The sequence below is a fragment of the Chrysochloris asiatica genome, unplaced genomic scaffold (assembly GCF_000296735.1).
Source record: "Chrysochloris asiatica unplaced genomic scaffold, ChrAsi1.0 scaffold00045, whole genome shotgun sequence".
In the NCBI taxonomy this organism is placed as follows: domain Eukaryota; kingdom Metazoa; phylum Chordata; class Mammalia; order Afrosoricida; family Chrysochloridae; genus Chrysochloris; species Chrysochloris asiatica.
This window is the reverse complement of record NW_006408563.1, coordinates 15,174,899-15,195,098: the sequence shown is the minus strand read 5'-3', so window position 1 is coordinate 15,195,098 and position 20,200 is coordinate 15,174,899. Positions and strand designations below refer to the sequence as shown.

The 20,200-nt window shown below is 37.6% G+C and overlaps 1 protein-coding gene across 1 annotated transcript in view; it reads right to left on the bottom strand.

Moving 5' to 3' along the window:
* Window positions 1-4,276: 4,276 nt before the first annotated feature.
* SF3B1 (splicing factor 3b, subunit 1, 155kDa) overlaps window positions 4,277-20,200 on the bottom strand; it is a 46,384-nt gene continuing 30,460 nt past the window's right edge. Inside the window, exons 13-25 of the mRNA XM_006862010.1 lie at window positions 19,661-19,747; window positions 19,265-19,535; window positions 18,577-18,722; window positions 18,326-18,472; window positions 18,055-18,180; window positions 16,074-16,295; window positions 15,538-15,720; window positions 15,330-15,441; window positions 13,808-13,928; window positions 13,434-13,565; window positions 12,219-12,491; window positions 4,972-5,188; window positions 4,277-4,757 (exon numbers count right to left, since the gene is read on the bottom strand). Of these exons, the coding sequence (XP_006862072.1) occupies window positions 4,599-4,757; window positions 4,972-5,188; window positions 12,219-12,491; window positions 13,434-13,565; window positions 13,808-13,928; window positions 15,330-15,441; window positions 15,538-15,720; window positions 16,074-16,295; window positions 18,055-18,180; window positions 18,326-18,472; window positions 18,577-18,722; window positions 19,265-19,535; window positions 19,661-19,747 (2,196 nt within the window). The 3' untranslated portion in view covers window positions 4,277-4,598. The remainder of the gene's footprint in view (window positions 4,758-4,971; window positions 5,189-12,218; window positions 12,492-13,433; window positions 13,566-13,807; window positions 13,929-15,329; window positions 15,442-15,537; window positions 15,721-16,073; window positions 16,296-18,054; window positions 18,181-18,325; window positions 18,473-18,576; window positions 18,723-19,264; window positions 19,536-19,660; window positions 19,748-20,200) is intronic.

The following is a 20,200-nucleotide window of genomic DNA, read 5'->3' as shown; positions in this document are numbered from 1 at the left end:
AATCGGGCTGCTAACCTCAAGGTCAGCAGTTTGAAACTACCAGCTGTTCCGCAGGGGAGAAACTTGAGGTTTTTTGCTCCCATAAAGATTTACAGCCTCGGAAACCCTGTGCAGGGTCACTATGAGTTGGAACCAACTCCATAACAACAAAAAATGTGTGTGTGTGTGTGTGTGTGGCATGGAGTGCTGGCGTGACGCTGTAGGATAAGCACTGAACCACAAAGTCAGTGGTTCAAACTCACTAGCCACTCCTCAGATACCCTATGACAGGGTTGTTGAGTTAGAACCACCTTGATGGCACTAACAACAATCTGCATGCCATCTTCTCCCTTATGGATTCAGAGAAAGATTTTCCTCTTTTAAGAAAATCCCTTCATATATGCTTAGAATTCATCTCTTTCCATTGCATCAGAAATTCATTTGGTCTTGCTCAGCAGCCTCCTTTGCTATTTTATCTGCCCCAAAATTATAATCTAATCCCAAATACCTCTTCAGCTCATACTAATTAAAAATTGGCTTATGAAATTACAATACTTAAAAACATAGAGTAAATGTAGACAAGATTTAATTGCTGGATTTATGAAGACATACGAATCACTGGTACTATTCTCAACTTTTCTCAAAAAAGGGATTATTATAGAAATAACAATTTACTCTATTTGCACATTTTTTCCTCAGCACCAAAGTACTTTAAGAAACACCTTGGAACCTTAGCTAATTTAAATCTTTCCTTTCATAAAATTAATGAAAATGAAATTTCATAAAATTCCTTTCATAGCAGTGGTGTTGGTAGTGGTAGTGTGCCGTGTAGCTGGTTCCGACTCATACTGACCCTGTATAGGGTTTCTGAGGCTGCAAATCTTTATGAAAGCAGAAAGCCTCATCTTTCTCCCATTGATTGGCTGGTAGTTTTGAACCACTGATCTTGAGGTTAGCAGCCAGACTCATAACCACTAAGCTACCGGAGGCTCCTAAAATTTAGCAGTGGGTGGGTGGGTGGTTATGTGCCGTGGAGTTGGAAACAACTCACAGTGACCCTGTACAGGGTTTCTGAGGCTGTAAATCTTTATGGGAGCAGAAAGCCGCCTCTTTCTCCTGCGGAAAAGCTGGTAGTTTCGAACTGCTGACCTTAAGGTTCACAGCCTGATTTGTAACCACTACACTACCAGAGCTCCTTAAAATTTAGCTATAGGGCCCTAAAAAAAGGTATTTTGTCCAACATTATATGCAGGTATATATTTTTTTGTATCTTTTTAGAATCCACAATGTGTAGACTTTTTTTCTAGCATGAACACAAAAGGTTTATCACCTACAATATCCTTCTTACACTTACTCTCCTGCCTGCAAATCTACTTACCTTGCAAATTTTCTTACCCTTTCGTCTAGTCGATTCTGACTTACAGCAACCCTGAAGACAGACTAGGGCAAACTGCCTCATAGGGCTTCTAAGTTCTAAGACTAGTTTTTATGGTAGCAGACTGCCACATCTTTCTTCTGTGAACAGCTGGTGGGTTCAAACCACTGACCTTTTTTTTAGTTTACAGCTTTCTGGTTAGCAGCCAAGTGCTAACAACTGTACCCACCAGGGCTTCTTAAATTCTTTTGTTGCTGTTAAGCGTGGCTCAATCTGTTCTGATTCATAGCCACCCTGTATAGGGTTTCCAGATTGCCTTAAATTCTTTCTATGGCTTCCTATTGCCTAAGTAAAATCCAAAGGATCCTTCTGCCCTCCTCCTCCTTCAGCCACACAGTACTGGCATTAGCTCACAGGTGAGAATTGAAGACCAGCAATCTTGCTCCTGCTTTGTACAGCTAGCCTGTGCTGTAAAAATGCACAAGAGTCAACAGCTTCTGCAGTTCCATGTCTTGTTTCCCAGAATTTAGAATAAGCTTTATCCAAGGTAGATATTTAAGTGTTGGTTTAATATTTTCACTTTCCATACAACTGCTGCCTGAAACTTAAAAAGTTTTAACTTCATTGAGTATGTAAGTTCTGCCTAGGCAGTGGTCTAGCTCAATGGTTCTCACCAAGGGCTATGTTGCCTCTGGAGACATTTCTGGTTGTCATAGGGGGAGGGAAAGTTTGCTGCTGGTATCTAGTGGGCATGACAACATAAGTACCTGGCAAAAATGTCAATGCTGCTGAAACCCCAAGAATAGCTGTCACTTATGCTTCTTTTCACCTTATGAGATGCCTGTATGGGTCACTACGAGTTGGAACCGACTCGATGGCACTAAACAAAGAAACCAAACAACTGAACCTATAGGACCGCAACTGCTCTTTTTCAGTTACTTAATGAATTCAGTTCTTTGTGGATTTTCTTCCACATTAAGTTCCCTTGTTTGGAAAACAACCTGAAGAGCTCAGTGTTATCAAATGGCATAACTACAACATGTGAAAACATTATGGAGCCAACCAAGCTGAAAAACTGGTCTACTAAAACTTTAGATATAATAAGTTTTATTCATCTGGTGGTACTTGATGCTCACAGGGCACCGTACAACAAATTTTAAAAATACAATATGAAAAAAATCAAACAGCCAGAGATCAATTCCAGTAGAGGGCAATGGCCCACAGAAAAGCAAACAAAAGCCCACAGAAAAACCCACACTCTGTCCCCTTAAGAACATAAATTTCTTCCTGCGTTGTTTGGCTTTAAGAAACACTGAAAGTGCAAAATAAGAGGTCTTTGAAAGATAGTTACAACTTCACATAGCGTCTTTCACATAAGTGTATCACAAAATGCTTTCCTTATTCAATAAGCATATAAAATAATTCAAACATATGTGAGTCTATTTGGTCCCAATTTTTTAGGTTGAAACTTTCCGTATTTTCCAAAGTTCTCTATCCTTAGTAAAAAGGTCAGTCAAGGTGCAAGTCTCCTTTGCTTCACTCTTCAACTACAAACATATTTCCCATATATAGCAAGAGGCCAAGCAAATGAGTAACCCAAGTACTAGGACTGAAAATACAATAATTTCCCAAGACTAATGTAAAAATCAAATTTTAGCTTTGAAGTCTACTTATACCCTTAAATTCTCATGATTATCTTTTACTGTAGGTCATTAGACATCAACTGTAGAGGACGTCAAGATTTTAAAGTTGTATGGGGGCTACTGTTATGAAAACTTCTACAGATAGTTTTGGAATTTGTGTCTAATCTTATTGCATGTTTAAATATCAGAAACTTATGCCACAAAAGGAATAGTTACAAATTCTGCCTGAAGAGTCAACTAGTGCTCAATAGCAATTTGCTACAAACCAGCCAATTACAAGCGGTTTCTCATTGAAACTTCCAAAACAGAGAGCCCGAGTTAGCAGTACAAGTCACAAACCTCCTAGTACCCGTGAAAGTTTGCCTTGCAGTGGGGCAGATTCATCATATGCTAGTACAATGCATCAGACTCTCATTTTCCATTGGAGTTCACAGAACTACTAACATAGGGAAGCAACACCAACAGCCAATCCTTTTTAAGGACTGAAAACTAAGAAGAATTTGGCCATAAGATAAAATTAGGAAAAGCTAAAGGTATACTTAAAGCTGCTAGAAAATAGTAGTAAGTACTGTCTTAATAACTGGTTGCTTGAGAATTAAATGGCATTTCAATTTATGCTTGACACATACACCAATTTATAATTGCTAAAATGCAAAACTAAGCAAATCTAGGTTAACGTATAACCAGATGTACCTCCACCTGTCCTACGCACCTTTTTTGCATCCCTTGACCTAAGCACAGTGGCTAACATACAGTAGGTATTCAATCAATACTTGTTGGACACACAGTTGAGCATTTACTTATGAGGAAAGCACCCAAAGATTGTCTTATTCTACCAACATTACTTACTTTCTATTTTACTTCCAAGATGTAAAAATAAGGTATTTTCTTACTTTTTAACAGACCTGTCAAGAGTTGGACATGACTTGTATCACTTCCTTTACATAAACATGCTTGCAAAGCATTTTGGGAAATCAAGAGATGAAAGGCGCTATGTAAGTGCAAACTAATATTCTTTAAGACAGTTCAGTAAAGGTGCTACTTCTCTATGGTGATGGAAGGTTAAATGAATAGCCCCAAGGCTACTCTTCTGTCATTACCAACAGAACAATGAGATTTTATTACTTTTGACAAAGATGCTATTACTTAGTTTGCATTCTGTTAACTACTTTCTATAAACCAGGTGACAGAAAATGAAATTAAGCAACTTATTCTACACAAACCAATACTTTATCAAAGTTTCTCATGTTACAAGTCATGTTCAAAAAACACACACAAATTAGCATTTTGTACACAAATGTTTATTTTGCAATTAAACATTCCCTTTAAACACAAGGAATGAACTCTAAATCTTCATAAAGATGGATTAAAAATGAAATCTCTCCAGTATAGTGTGTGTAATCACTGGGTTCTTGGTCACTACTGGCATTTACTATCAAAAACAAAGACAGGTTAATTAAAAATCATGCTACTGGATTTCTAGTTCTTCCTCTATGACCAGTTCTATACTGATCTGCAATGTTTAAAAGTTTACATCACCAAATCGAAGCAAGTTTAAGATGTGAAACAGCTGTGCATTAAACACAAAATAAACAATAAAATTATAAGATATAGTCAAGTTCATAACGAATATAGGTGTTCTTGTCATCATTGTAGATTCTTGGGTAATGTGCTATGAGAGCATCCTGTGAACCAATGTAGATGGAGTTGTAAATTTTCCAGTATACATCTCTGACCTTTCTGGCTGGATGAAATAAACCCTAGAATAATTGAAAGGTTACATTATTTCAATATGCATAAACATAACCTTAATTAAGCTACAAAAAAAAAATTTGACAACTCTACAAAGAATACAATGGGTAGACTCCATTTGGCCCTGTATACCTTATTGCTAATTAGGAACTGTCACTAATCCCCCACATTAAGCTAAATTACTTTCCTCATCAAATAAAAATTTAAATACCTTTATCTTACCTGTAAGCAATACTGCAACATTCTACATGGTCCAATAGCAACTCTCAGGCCCTCAAGGGCTCCCATAACTGCCTGAATTACATGAGGAGATGTCTCAAACACATTAGGCCATACATAATTTAACAAGTGATTCAGCGAGTCTTCACAACCAAATCCATAAACCCCAAGTGACATGTGCTGTACCACCGCACTAGCCGTCTGTCTGTGCACAAGGTCCCTGTAATGAGAGAGTATCCTCACTGTTAAGAAAGTCTTACTTTTGCACAAAATAATTCATATATGTCATCAGAAATGGCAAATTCAGTGCACTGAACAAATAAAATTTCATCCTAACACTATGTATTTGATGTATCTTTTAGAATGAACTGATCTACTTGAGAATTTTTGATTTAATAACTCACACCTCATTATGGCTCAAAAGTAAATCGTATTTTCTAATTAACCTTTAAGATGAGTATGAGCGAGAGTCTGCTGCACTCACATTTGAACAGGCTTTTAGAGGGAATGTGTGACTCTTACATGTGAGTCATTAATAGTAACATCTCTAAACTATGACTTTGATAGTAATTCATATGGTAATATGTAAGTTAGAAATTAAACCCTTCATTTTGTAAATTTTAAATCTCGTGCTAAAAGACAATTCAATTAAGTGAGAGAAAGCCAAGGATTAGTAATTTTTCTCGTATCTACAAATAAGAACCTCTATCATCTTCTATGTTAATGGAATTTTTACTTATGACAAACCACTGAGTTAATTCATTCTGTAACTGTTACTGAACCAGGTAATAATGGGGGTGGGGAGTGGGGGAGCAGGGAGATAAGGGTTGTGATGGGTATAAAAATGAGTCCATACTCTGGTTGTAATGGGTATAAAAATGAGTCCATAAAAAATTCCTCAAAAGTTGTAAGAAGGAAAAACAAAAAAAAACCTTGTGCCTAATACCCAGTTTTCTCTCATTGTGTGTAATCTTCAGCACTGTAGTAGAATAGTGCTGCTCATTATTACTATCTAACTAGAGTATGACTTTTCCTTTAGTATACACTTCAATACAAATACATTAATTTACTAGTACAAAACATGTGATTTGTAACTAGAGGTCACATATATTCAATGACCTCATTATAAGGCTAGGGCTGTAAAAAGACCTCACGGAGGAAGACGGATCACGGGTAACATACCCCGCTGTACTCAGTCCCAGCCAGCTACGCTTTTACAGGGCACAATTCTTACACGATGTCTCCATGTCTGGTACATTTGCTGTTGCTGCTAAGTGCTGTTGAGTCACTAGCGACTCTTGAGGACCCTATGTAGGGTTTCTGGGGAGCAGGTGGTGAGTTTGAACTGCCAACCTTGTTGCGGTTCAAACTGACTTTGTAATCCAGTGCATTATCCTACAACACCACACCACGTATCTTTTGGTAACTTACTAAATTCTGCCACATTTCCCTCTGTAAAGTAATACGTGAGTAACTTAAACCTGTACACAAAAGTAATGGAGTGAGCACTAACTCAGAGTCATGTATCTCTCCTGAAAATAAAGGACCAGGACCAGTGAAACAGTTCTCCATCTGGACCTTATATAGTTTCTTTTACTGCCTCTTCAGCTGATTCTTGTTAGAGGCTACATGTCAGGCTAGATGGCACATAGTGCTGACCTGAAAGCTGACTGTCAAAGAACTCAAGCAGTACTGTGTTAATGATCATCTAAACCAATGGGACCTGCAATGGGACTAGAGGGGCAGGCTAGCTCCGTCACTCAAAAAGCTATCCCTGCTTCCCCGGGAATAAAATGCTGGAACATCAGGTTCCTTTGCCACTGGCTTATGTTTTATCATTTCCACTAATGGTATTTGACTTTAAAGCAAAATTTTATCAATTACTGGTATTTAGTCTAAAAGATGTTGTGTGACAGTTAAAGTGTTGTGTGACAGTTAAAGTGAGTGGCCTAGATTAACTATGGTTAGCAGTTAAAATGTAGTAATCCTTCAAGATGACCCCTAGTATAATGTAAATCATCTCCATGGTAAGACATTAGTAGCAGCCAATCAACGGAAATAAAGTTTCCTTGAGGCTGTGGTCCCCAACATTTACAAGAGATAAAAGTGAACAGACAAGGAGGAATTCACTAACATCAAGAAAGAAGAGCTGAAAGTGGAGTGAGTCCTCTGGATCTGAAGCTCCTAGGCCCTGGAAAGACTGAGACCAAGAGATAGATACATTGGGAATGCTGGGTCTACAGATGCTGAAAGACAACCACCATTCTCCAAAGTTTGCGCTCTGAGTTTGGATTTCTAGCCTCTTAAACTGTGAGAATAAACTTCTGTTTATTAAGGCCATCCAACTTCTGTTATACTGTTGTGGTTGTTAAGTGTTACTGAATTGGTTCCAACTCATAGCAACTCTATATAATATTTCAAAGAGCAGGTGATGAGTTTGAACCACTGACCTTGCAGTTTAAACCGATCTTCAGTTTGAGTGCTTATGCTATGGTGTCACACCACAAGAGCACTAGATAGAATTTGGTACCAGGAGTGTGCTGCTGCTCTTAATAGATACCTGGAATGTGAGGTGGTTTTGGAATTGGATAAATGAGCAGAAACTGTAATAATAGCTGCCTAAGAGTGAAGGCCTTCTGTATGGACTGCATCTCAATGTAAAGAAAACAAAAATCCTCACCACTTGACCAACAAACAACATTCTTATCAACGGAGAAAAGATTGAAGCTATCAAGGACTTCATTATTCTTGGATCAACTATCAACACTCATGGAAGTAGCCGTCAAGAAACCAAACGACAAATTGCGCACAAGACCTTTTTAAAGCGTTGAAGAGCAAATATGTCAATTTGAGGACTAAGGTGTGCCTGACCCAAGCCATGGTATTTGCATGTGAAAGCTGGACAGTGACTAAGAAAGACCATAGAAGAATTGATATATTTGAGTTATGCTGTTAGAGGAGAATATTCAAAGTGCCATGGGCTACCAAAAGAACAAACTGATCTGTTTTGGGAGACGTGCAGCCAGAGTGCTCCTTGGAGGCCAGGATGGCCAAACTTTGGACATATTGTCAGGAGGGACCAGTCGCTGGAAAAGGATATCATGTTTGGTATGGTGGAGGGTCAGAGAAAAAGAGGAAGACCCCCTGGCAAGATGGGTTGGCAAAGTAGCAGCATCAGTGGATTCAAGCATGGCAACAATTAAGAGGTTGACCCAGGACTGGGCAGTGTTTCAATCTGTTGTGCATAGGGTCGCTATGAGTCAGTAACAACTCAATAGCACCTAACAACCACAAGAGTGAAAGTCTAGTTTTGTAACAAAAGGAGGGAAAGTGGTTGATTTTATAGTCCGGGAGCGGAGGTCCCTGGAACCATCAAGGGAGAAAAAGCAGAGCGTGGATTCCTATCCAGAGAAGCAGTGACATCAGAGATGGAGGCAAAGAAGATGACGTGCAGAGATGGAGCGGCTGGGGACTTTAGACACAGGGAGAGAGAAGGGCTATGCACTGACGGCTGGGGGCAGACTTGCAGGGTGTACCCTTTGGTTGTGTGATGATGCATGCAGGAGATTATAATCATTGCAATGAAATGAAATACGATAGAATGAATTTAAAAGCTAATGTTCTCCCAGGTAAATTATCACATAATTGACAATAATAACATTAAAAAAAGGAATAGAAGCAAATACTGTTAAATGATGATGCATGGAGGGGATTGTAATTATTGCAATGAAACAGAGTATGATAGGATGAGTGCAAAACTCATGTTCTCGCATATAAACTTTCTCAATTCACAATAAAAGTTTTTTAAAAAAAAAAAATGAAAATCTAGATTGTCTAGAAGAGACTACTGGTGGAATATGTATATTAAAGGCAATTCTGATGAGATCAGAAAAAATAAGGAAAACTTAACATTAATGATGGCACACACAGTGACTAGAAAACTTTTGAACACTTACTGAACAGAGAAGAGACCAAGCTGACCTCATCAGAATAGGGCTTGCAAGGGCCAAGAGGGTGAGGTCATCACTGATGGACTAGGAGAGTGGGACCATCCAAAACTGAGAGAACAGACCTTTCCAGTGGGCTTGGAAAGCAGAGCTGAAGCCCAAGAGTTTGGGGGGAGGGAGGGTCTACCCATTCTAAAGGTGACTTAACAGAAATCATCTAAGAGTATCATGAAAACATATACTACTAAAATTCTGCTTAAGATAACTGCAGCAGTGCATCAACAGGGAGCTTCAAGAAATTCAAGCAACATATAGAAAAGGATGCAGAACAAGGAACATCATTGTTGACATCAGATGTTATCTTGACTGAAAGCAGCCAATACCAGAAAGATGGCTACTTGTAATGTTAACTTTACAAAGGCATTTGACTGTGTGGATCATAACAAACTACGGATACCATTCATTAGGCTCATGAGGAAACCTGTACATATACCAAGAGGCAGTCATTCTAACAGAACAAGTAGATACTGAATGATTTAAAATCAGGAAAGGTATGCAGCAGGGTTGTATTCATTCACCATATTCATTCGATCTACATGCTGACCAAATAACCCCAGAAGCTGGATTATATAAAGAATGTGGCATCAGATTTGGAGAAAGACTTGTAACAAACTGCAATATGCAGACAACACAACTTTACTTGCTGAAGTATAGAAGAAGGAAAACAAAATTCCTCACAACTGGACCAATAAATTGTTGCTAAGTGCCAATGAGTTGGTATCAACTCATAGCGTCTCTATGCACAACAGAATGAAACATTGTCCAGTCCTGGGCCAGCTTCACAATTGTTGCCATGCTTGAGCCCAGTGATGCTGCCATTTTGCCAATCCATCTCGCTGGGGGTCTTCCTCTTTTTCTCTGACCCTTCACCTTCCCAAACATGATATCCTTACATTCTTCTCCAGCGACTAGTTCCCTCCTAACAACATGTCCAAAGTATGAGAGACAAAGTTTGGCCATCCTGGCCTCCAAGGAGCACTCCGCCTGCACTTCTTCCAACAGATTTGTTGGTTCTTTTGGCAACCCATGGCACTTTCAATATTCTCCACCAACACCATAACTCACATGAATCAATTCTTCTACAGTCTTCCATATTCACTGTCCAGCTTTCGCACACATATGAGGTTACTGAAAATACCATGGCATGTTGTCAGGCACACCTTAGTCCTCAAGTTGACATCTTTGTTCTTCAATACTTTAAAATGGTCTTGTGCAGCTGATTTGCTTAATGCAATATGTCGTTTGATTTCTTGACTGCTGCTTCCATGAATATTAACAGTCGACTCAAGAATAATGAAGTCCTTGACAACTTCAATCTTTGCTCCACTGTTAAGAATGTTGTTTTTTGGTCCAGCAGTGAGGATTTTTGTTTTCTTTACATTGAGATGGAATCCGTATCGAAGACTGTGCTCTTTGATCTTTATCAGTAAGTATTTTAAGTCCTCTTCACTTTCAGCAAGCAAGGTTGTATCATCTGCATATCACAGACTGTTTGAGTCTTCCTCCAATCCTGATGCCACATTTTTCTTCATATAACCCAGCTTCTCGGATTATTTGCTCAGCACACCAGTTGAATAAGTATGGTGAAAGAATACAACCCTGTCGCACACCTTTCTTAATTTTAAACCATTCAAAAACAGCATCATGATAAACGGGAGAAAATATTGAAGCTATCAAAGACTTCATTTTGCCTGAATCCACAATCATTGCTCATGGAAGCAGCAATCAAGAAATCAAATGACGTACTGCATTAGGAAATTGATTGCAAAGACTTAAAGTGTTAAACAACAAAGCTGTCAGTTTGAAGACTAGTAAGGTGTGCCTGACTCAAGCCATGGTATTTTCAATAGCTTCATATGCATGTGAAAGTTAGACAATGAATAAGGAAACCATACAAGAACTGCTGCATTTAAATAATTGTTGGTGAAGAATACCGAAAATTCCACAGACTGTTATAAGGACCAACAAATCTGTCTTGAAGCAGTTCAGCCATAATTCTACTCAGAAGAAAGAACGACAAAGCAAATTTTGTCTCTTGTACTTTGCTCATGTTATCAGAAGGGACCAGTCTGTGGAGAAAAGCATCATGCTTTATAAAGTGAAGACCCCCAGCAAGATAAACTGACATAGTCCCAACACCACGGGCTCAGCCAGTTGCAAGGATGCTGCAGGACCATGCAGTGTTTCATTCTGTTGTGCACAGGGTCCCCATTGAGTCAGAACCGACTTGTTGGCACCCAACAACAACTCAGAATTCAAAGGGTGTGGCCAACACCAACCAGACCCTGCAGGAGAGGGCCACTGCCTAACTGGGCTCAGAACAGATAATTCTTTTCAAGACTTGAGAGATAATGTAAATTGTTCTGTTCGATTTTTACTTTGTTTGGTGCCCAATGTCCCTTATTTCTCTCCAACTGCTATTTGTATGGAAATGTCTAACTTTTAGCCAGTTCCACTATTGTATTTGGAGACATGTAATTTGTACTCTAGATTCACAGATGAAGAGCAATTTTGTCCCTGGTTGGAATTTGGACTTGGAAGAATCTGGGGATAATATAATAGAGTTAGTGTGTTTTCAGTTGTACATGTTAGTTGTATCATGTTAGGTTAAGTGTAAATTTGTAATTGTCTTTATTTTAGAGATTATGTACAGTTTAAAAAGATTTGTACAGGTTCCTAGAAGGGACTGTGATGGTTAAGATTTTGTGTCAACATGAGACAGGATTCTCAGTGGTTTAGCAGTAAGTTGTAGTGATATGATGAGACATATTATGAGCAAACAATCAACCAAAAGAAGTCTCAGGGATATGATCTTATAAGAGGCATAAAGAGGAGAAATAAGTGAGCAGAGGTGGAGGTACCTACTGCCTTCAAGAAAGAAGAACCAGAAGTGGAATAAATCTATTGGACTGTGAAACTCCTGGACCCAGGGCAAGATTGATGCCATGACATGGGGAGATCTCCAAGAAATGCTGGGCCTATACATGTTAAAAGGAGACGGTGACTTTTCTCTAGAATGGCACTTTGAATTTGGACTCCTAGCTTTCTAAACCATGAGAGAATAAATTCCTGTTTATGAAACCTATCCACTTGTACTCTTTCTGTTAAATAGCACTAGATAATTAAGGCAGATGGAAACGGAATAAAAAAGGTGGGACTTGGAAGAGATAACTTTGGAAACCACTACAAGCAGCATTAGCTTTAGTTCAAGTCACTTTCTTTCATATTGTTCAAGTTACTTACCTATCCATTAAAGCATCTTCAAGTAATGGCGTTACAGCATAAATGTAGTCTTTTCCCATTTCACCAATATATTCAAACAAGAAGGAAAGTGATTTTAACACTCCGTTTTGAACATTCAATTCAGGAACTCTGTATTCATTCATTAAAGCAGGAAGTACTGTGAAGGGTGAACATGTTTCTGCAACAATAGCTATTGCTACCGTGGTACAAACTCTGTTCTGTCTTTCCTGAACTTTCAGGTTGTTTAAAAGTGTAGCCAATACATCATGAGGGCTGAAAAAAAAAGAGACATAATAAACTTAATTCAAATGGAATCATTTTCAAATGTAATTTCCAATTTAGTTACATTTTTTGAAATATAATAAAACTTAATTAAGTGCTTAAATTGAGTTGTTAAAACATAAATACCTATGGGAATTATTCCCCAACTGGTCTCCCATGCTCCTTCATACAAAATCTGTTTTCCTTTCTTATGCTCCCACTTCCACACCTTTACTACATCCAATTTCCCCTTTAGTACACATTTATTTTGCCACAAGCTTAAAGGACTAAAATGTTTACACAAAAACTATTTGCTGCAAATTCTTGACTACATCACCACTAAAATACTCATTACTGACACCAAAGAGGACAGGAAGAAGTGGGGGGTAAAGAGGAAATCGACTTTGTCATTTTCTTTTGTCAGACTAAAAATGTTTTCCTATTTACTAAGCTACATGAAGTGTCTCAATTTGTACAGATGATTTCTCTCAGTCTTTTTCTGAAGAACTCAAAGTAACAGTAGGTTATCTAACAAGGTGGTGGTTGTTATGTGCCATGGAGTTGGTTCCGACTTATAGCAACCCTGTATAGAGATTCTGAGGCTGTAAATCCTTATGGGAGCAGAAAGCCTCATCCTTCTCCTGCAGAACAGCTGGTAATTTCGAACTGCTGACCCTGAGGTTCGCAGCCCGATTCGTAACCACTACGCTACCAGAGCTCCTTATCTAACAAGGTAGCTAAAAGTTCATCAAGTCTATATTTTAATCTTAGAATATTCCTATTAATGAGAGACTTGAATTGTTGACTGTAACTGGCAGTTCAGTGGTTAAATGCAATGCTTTCCTAACTCTTACTTATACTATACCTTAAAGAGATTCTATAGACACAGAAGCAGTTTTTCATACCAAAATGGGTTTATTCAGAATAAAAAGCATATAAGTAAATAAAACTCACCCAATGGCCTTTGCAATATAACCAAATGTGTTGACTGTGGCTCTACGAATAGCTTTTTTGTGAGCTTTTAAGAGCTCTAAAAGCTCAAAGCAAATCCTCATCCATTCTCTTGCAGACACATATTCAGCGCCCCTAAAAATAAAATAAATTATATTGCCAACTCTATGAGCATACAAATGGAAACGTAATTGAAAACATTAATTAGTACCGCCCCCCACCCCAAGAAACCATTAATACCAGATGAGCTGATCACATAAGGTACAGATGTTACCTCAGAACACTTACACATAAGTGAAAATTGCTACAGTGACTAACAAGAGGCTAAATCTGAATAGTAATACTGCTTATATATAAATGTTAAGCAACCTATTCACCTGTCAGCGATACGTCCAACAAGATCAATACAATTCTCTTGTACTTTTTCATGCCTGTTCTTTAAGATAGGAGTCAGTCTAGGCAGCAGATCTTTAATTGGTGGGGTCATCTTATGCATACCTATTTAATAAAAGCCAATAAATTATCGATTAGTATTTTAATCACACTGAAACGTGTTAATTTTTCCTTTTCCTTAGCAATGTAATATACATGACCAAGCATAAATATAAACTTACAGCTCCTAGGGAAAGAGACCCCAGATTCTGACCAGATGCAGAATCATTCATAACTTTTATAACAACTTCTGATTATGCATAGAAATGAAAGAAATTAGTGAAGTGATTTAAAGAATGATGGATATTCAACAACAAAAAAATTTATTTGCTTTTGAAATGTATTTGTACACTGACATTTGAATATGGGGACAGTTTATGTTCTGGCCATACACAACAATATATAAGCCAGAGATAGACATATAAATTAAAGCAAAATTTTCCAGAAAGGGCCCCCTTACCCTTTAACTGCAAAACAAACAGATCTCCAGTCTCCCTGCAATGCAGGGCATACTTGGATGGTATTTACACCTATGAAGAGAGAAAAAAGGAAGCAGCTGGCAGGGGGCTCTTGTTCTAACTAGAATTGCTTGTTCTGATTCTCTCTCCATTGTTTTTTCCCCACGTTTCCCTGACAATATGGTTTACAACTCCCTGCAAAGCAGAGACCCACAAGTGGCTAAGTGATTTTGGCCAATAGTTATCTTTAAGTATAAAATGGGCTAAACTGGGGCTTTTATATAAATGAAGTAGTTCAAAGATCTTTTATAGCCCATAAAAACCCCTTACTTAAATGAGAAAAACAGTGGCACCTCCTAGATTATTTCAGCCCCTCTAAGACATGCAACGGTTACTTCTAGCAATAGGAGTAAATACAAGAACACCATGTCTTTGCTTCATCATAAATCTCTTAAATAATAAAACCTTTGCTTTCCATTTAATATGCTTGTGTTTATACTCTGGGTTAGAAAACGAAATGGATCATTTTAAAGACTTGGACATAAATAAAGACAAAAATTTTATTAACTTTTCTCCCAGATTATATTCTTTGAATTTGATAGCAAGCCCAAACCTGCTATAATCACTTCCTATGTAATTAAAAGTTGAATCAATAATGAAAACTTCACGGTTTTCTTCCTCCCCTCCATACCACGGCAGAATATATTCCACCCAGGACATTATCTCTACTATAGTCCTCTATGTCATGACTCCTAAGTTTTTTGAGTTACTACTCTATCCTCTTGCAAATTCTAAACTTGACTGTACTTTTTTCCCTACAATGTAAAATATAAATGGGCTCTGGGAGACATCTGTGATTTCCCAAGTTACCTACAATCTTGAAACGTTTCTTTAAAAAGTATCAGAAACCATTACCCAACTCCTAAATGGTTGTACAATTCACTTTTTAAAAAACAGAATGTTAAAAATCAAAACAAAAAATGTCTTACATGACCAATAAATTTCATACCTATTACATTTACAATGGCCTTCAGTGCTCCAAGAATGCTGCCCAATACTTCAGGGTACTCTTCACCCAAATATTCGTACAAAACAACACCCAAGTGCCCCATCAGTTTTTCCTATAATGAAAAAAAAATTTTTTTAATGAAATGGAAGTGTCACTATTTATATTATAGTACTTGATGAAAACATAATAATCTGGTACAAAAGATTACCTCTTGACAAGTCTTCATAACAACAGCAGTTCGAGAGATCAAGTCGGCTGCCTGCTGCCTAACTTTTGCTGATTTGTTATTTAAACGCCACAAAACTGTACCACAGATCTGAGGCAAGTATGGTTTGACTCGCTTTCCAAGAGCATTAACCACGGTACCAAAGCCATTCAACATTACTGAGTCCTAAAAAGAGAAGTTAAGTTAAATCATCTACATTCACTGGGAACATCAGAATTCAGGGGGTTTTTGTGACTAAAAAAAATCGAGATAAATGGGCTCTGGGAGACTAACATACTATTCATACTAATAAAATTCAACCATTGCCAACTACATAAACATCAGATTTTTAAAAAAATAAATGCAAAAACCTGAGGTAAAAGAGTATTTCTGGTAGCAAATGACCGAGAAAGTGAAAAGCTGGGGTTTTTCTGGGTTTTTTTCAAATTTAATTATTTCTTAGGGATAATATTTGTTTGAAAAGTAATTTTTTTACAGATATGAAAGTCAGTGGCAATTTGCCATAAACATAGTTTTACCTCTGTAGTCTGTTCTTGGAAAGCATAAAGAATGCCATCAATCAGTTGTTCTTCAAGTTTATGGTCAATATCTGCTGCTCCCAAATTACCCATAATTTTCTCAATTGTCTCCATCACCATTTTTCTGTACTGTTCAGCTTCATCTTTCAGATCATCCACAATCCTAGATATAATTTCTGCTGCACCTACTTTGTTTGCCAACTCCACAGTAGTATCAACCAACTAAAATCAGGAAGAAAAACACTTATTATTCCTGTGAGTAAATAAACAGGCATCACAAAAACATAATATTCAAAAGGTCCTATGCTGTTGTTGTTGTTATATGCCATGGAGTTGGTTCCGACTCATAGCGATCCTGTAGCGTTTCCGAGGCTATAAATCTTTACGGGAGCAGAAAAGTCTCATCTTTCTCCCACGGAACAACTGGTAGTTTCAAAGTGCTTACCGTAAAATTAGCATACCGATTCGTAACCACTACGCCAGAGCTCCTTAAAAACTCCTACAGACCTAGTAAATATGCTGAGAATAGTTAACTCCAATTTATTAAACTTTCTGACTACAAACTACAGGTTGGCAGTTTAACCCACCAGTCGCTCCTAGGAAAAAAGATAAGGCTTTCTACTCCCACAGATTTCCAGTCTTGGAAACCCTGGGCAGGGTCCCAGTGAGTTGGATATCAACTCAACAGCAAATAACAGCAATAAAGGTGGCTAGAAAATGTTTTAAACATTTAAACATTCATGTCTCATTTAGCTACATAAAGCATTTATTGAACAAACAATGATATAAATTCACTGATGCTGTTGTTGTTGTTAGATTCAGTTCAGACTCAGAGATACGCACAACAGAACCACTGCGGAGTCCTGCACCAGCCTCACAATTATAGTACATTAGAATCCACTGCTGCTGCCATTGTGTCAATCTATCTCCTTGAAGGTCCTTCCTCGTTTTTTGCTGACCCTCCACTTTGCCAAGTATGATGTCCTTCTCCAGAGACCAGTCCCTCCTCATAACATATCCCAAGTATGAAAGGCGAAGTCTTGCCTTTCTAGCTTCTAAGGAGTGCTCTGACTGTACTTCTTCCAACACAGATTTGTTGTTTGTTCTTCTGGTAGTCTACAGTACTTTAAATATTCTTCTCCAACACTTTAACTCAAAGGCATCAATTCTTCTACAGTCTTTATTTGTTGTCCAACTTTCACATACTTATGAGGCTACTGAAAAGAGCATGGCCTAGATCAAGCATATCTTAGTCCTCAAACTGACAACTCTGCCCTTTAACATTTTAAAGAGGTCTTGTGCAGATTTGCCTAACGCAGTTTGTCATTTCATTTCCTGACTGCTGCTTCCATGGGTGTTGATAGTGGATCCAAGAAAATGAAGTCTTTGACAACTTCAATCTTTTCTCCATTTATCATGATGTTACTTACTGGTACAGTTAGGAGAATATTTATTTTCTTGACATTGAGGTGTAATCCATACTGAAGGCTGCAGTCTTTATTTTCATCAGCAAGTACTTCAAACCCTTTTCACTTTCAGCAAGCAATGTTATATACAACTGCATATCACAGGTTGTTGACGAATATGACTCCAATCACAATGCCAAATTCTTCTTCATGTCGTAGTCATATATTAATTCATAGTTGGGTTAATTTACTAACATCCATCTCCTTTCACAATCAAACACATATGAACTTTGAGATAATCAGGGCAAAATATACTTAACATAATTCAAACTGACTAAAAAATTAGTCAAAAGCATTCTTGATGATATATATATGGAGGCTTCCAAGTTTGCAAAAAAAAAAAAAAACACAATTAAAATATAAGGAAAATTTACCACAAACTTTTGGAAGCTCTCTTGTATGTATGTATGTATGTATGCACATCAAGAATGATTTTGACTAATTTTTTAGTTGGATATATACAGATATACATATACACACAAACACACATAATTTTGTTTTGCATTAATGCTTACCTGCCGGTAATTCCTTCTATCCAAGGCCATTCTGTGTTGCCAAAAATGTTTAAAAAAAGGAGGAAGAATCTCTGTTTTAATGTAGTTTGCTTCTACACCATCTGTTCCACAACACTGCTTTACCACCTGAAAGAATTAAAAAAAAAAAAATAATTGATCAAATACAGTACTAGTATAACACACAGTAAGTCGTGTTCTCTTACTTTTGTTTTTTAATAGAAGAATCTTTAAACTGGAACCAAGTTTAGATGAACAATTCTAGAACAATTACCTTCAGCACAATCTTCTTCATTTCTTCATCAGGAGACTGGAATTCTCGAATAAGGATTAGCATCACTTCTCTAGTATAGTAGTTGGCATATTCTGCATCCATGAGAGGAATAAGATACCCAATAGCTTTTAAGAAAGCAGCGAGACCCTAGTTCAAGATAAAAAATATACATCAGAAAATTAGATTTAATTTACTTTTGCTTTAATGAAAAGAAATCAAAAAGCAAAGTAAAATCTATTTCGTGGCTCTACCTTCCCTCTGTGTTGACGGATACCCTTCCACAAAGGTTTTAGCACAGAATCAAAAGATTCGATACCATAAGGAGTTGCTGCTTCAGCCAAGGCAGCAATAGCCAAAGCACTAATGGTTCGAACTTTCTGCTGCTCATCCACAAGACCTATAAGACCAAACACAGGTTTTAATCAAGCACTGGCACTGGACTTCTAACCAAAGGTCTGTGGTTATAAACCACCAGCTGCTCCTTGAAAACACTATACAGGGTTCTGAGTCAGAACTGACCTGATGGCACTTAACATTAAAAGACAATTTACTTATACAATGCTATCTAGAGCTTGAAAGATGCCTAAATTTTTTGTCCAGAAAGTCAAACTATAGAACCTGTTCACATTAAACTAAGTATAACTCATGGCAAAGTCAAAATGAACTGTTGTTGTTAAGAGCTGTCAAGTTGGTTGTGACTCATAGCAACCCTGTATAGGGTTTCTGAAGAGCAGCTGGTGAGCTAGAACCATTGACCCTGCAGTTCAAGCCAACCTTGCGGCCCAGCACATTAACCCACGGTGCCATACCAGGACTCCATATGAACTGTTAGAAAATAGTATTATAAAAGCCATATACATTATATGGTACTTACAAACTTTAAAACCCCAAATTAAAAGCTCAAATTTAATACACTTTTCTTATAAAGTTATAACTTACCATGTTCAATGATTTCAACTAAACTTCTGAGATGTGGCAAGATGGCACAGCCCATAAGAATAGCTATCTGCTGTACAATCTTAATACCAGTGTGCCTTGCTTGCCAGGACTTCTTGCTTTTACACACAGCTTTTAAGAAGGGCAATAAAGAAGGAATGCCCAGGGCAGATGCTACAACAGCAAAGGCTCTAGCTGTGGTGTTACGGACATATTCATCCATGTTATCTATATCAGGCCTCATGGTAGAAATCATAGTAGCCAGACCAGCAGCCTAAAATGACAAAAAAAAGTCATGAGTTGATAACATAAACCCTAAACTAATTCCTCCTCTTACAGTCAAATTAATTCCAATCAACATATATAAAAGTTTCTTCCGTAGAATTTTAATATAAATACCTTCGCCAAATTAGAAATGATCTCTCGTCCTTCCACTCTAGCATAGTAATCTTCATCAATCAACAGTGGTTCAATAACCACAAGGATCTAAAGGGTTGGGTAAAAAGAAGAGCTTTATTTTTACACCAAATACTTGATGACATATTCATGCAACAGAATTAAATGCATATAAAAATGTTTAATCTATAATGACGGAGGCTTTGCTAACCAAGGGATAAGCTATTTAAGAACTTTATAACTAGAGTTTCAAACCTCAAGAAAAGATGGAAATTTAGGGGAACCACTAACAGCACCGACTAAAAAATTATTCAATATTGAAAACAGCAGCAACAGCACCAAAAAAAACCCCTACATTTTGCAATTCTAAACCACAATTACGACCAGTAAAATGACTGTTCTTAACACTAAAATGCAGGATTCAGTAATACTTTTTCTCACACTAGTGGCAGTGTAGTGGTTTCAAGTCGGGCTGCTAACCTCAAGGTCAGCAGTTCAAAACTACCAGCTGTTTAGATGAGCCTTTCTGCTCTGTAAAGATTT